The sequence below is a fragment of the Crocuta crocuta genome, unplaced genomic scaffold, assembly GCF_008692635.1.
Source record: "Crocuta crocuta isolate KB4526 unplaced genomic scaffold, BGI_CrCroc_1.0 scaffold267, whole genome shotgun sequence".
NCBI classification, from domain to species: domain Eukaryota; kingdom Metazoa; phylum Chordata; class Mammalia; order Carnivora; family Hyaenidae; genus Crocuta; species Crocuta crocuta.
The window spans coordinates 4,522,655-4,523,619 of record NW_027531899.1 but is presented as its reverse complement, the minus strand read 5'-3'; the positions used below and the strand labels follow the sequence as shown (position 1 = coordinate 4,523,619).

Genomic DNA, 965 nt, shown 5'->3' with positions numbered 1-965 from the left:
GGGTGGAGGCTGGGGTGCCGGGGTGCTGGGGCGAGGGGCAGAGGGAGAGACTCTTGAGCAGGCTCCACGCTTTTAATCTGACTGATAAGGCATGAGGAACAGAATGGACGGGGCAAGATGCAGGGAGACTTGTTACAGGCGGGGCTGGCCCCCGGGGCCAGGGAGAGCCATGTCCCCAAGAAGAGAGAGGAGACAGATCTGGGATGTCTGCAGGAAGAACTGCCGGAGGGAAGGGGAGAAAAGACCAGACAGCAAGGCCACTCCTAGGTTACCGGCTGAGCCCCAGGACACTGACTACTTGGGGAGGAGCTTGTCTTTGGGGGCAAGTCTGAGAGCTCCATGTCCCCTACCATCTTCACCACTCGTTCTGCTCTCGCAGACAGGACAGCTCACGGACCTCCAACCCCAGGACACAGTGGGAGCCGAGGCTGGCTTGACGGTGAGAGCACCTGCGAGTCCCTTCTGAGCCTCCCCGTCCCTTCCCTGTGCCCGAGCTCTGCTCACTCTCCCTTCCTCCCCACAGCCCATGCTCCAGAGGCTAAGGAAGCGAGACACCCACTTCCCCATCTGCATGTTCTGCTGCAACTGCTGTAAAAACCAAAGGTGTGGGATGTGCTGCAAGACGTAGAGCCTCCCAAGCCTGCCCCCGGACCTCCCCTCCCCTCCGTATTTATTCCTGCTCCCTCCCCCCCGACTCTCAGTAAATGGACTTGGAATAAAATGACTGGTTCTGTCTGTTGTTTTCCATCCCAGAGTGTCTGTTGCCCTTTCTCCCCACCCAAGGCCAATGCCAGAGGCTTGTTCTGGCCCCTGTCTTGTAAGGGCCGGTGCTCCATGGGGTGTGCAGGGCTCATGTGAGCTGGGTTTGGCAAGGAGGCTTGGTGAAGGAAGTTTGTTCCCTGTTCCCCCACCCCCGCCCCACAGCAGGGGCTGGAAGTTAAGCCCAGTTGCCTCTCCTTGAACTC

The 965-nt window shown here is 59.5% G+C and overlaps 1 protein-coding gene across 1 annotated transcript in view; it reads left to right on the top strand.

Moving 5' to 3' along the window:
- Positions 1-743, top strand: part of HAMP (hepcidin antimicrobial peptide) — a 1,674-nt gene extending 931 nt beyond the window's left edge. The window contains exons 2-3 of the mRNA XM_077773845.1: positions 380-439; positions 524-743. Coding sequence (XP_077629971.1) covers positions 380-439; positions 524-628 — 165 coding nt within the window. The 3' untranslated portion in view covers positions 629-743. The remainder of the gene's footprint in view (positions 1-379; positions 440-523) is intronic.
- Positions 744-965: the final 222 nt, after the last annotated feature.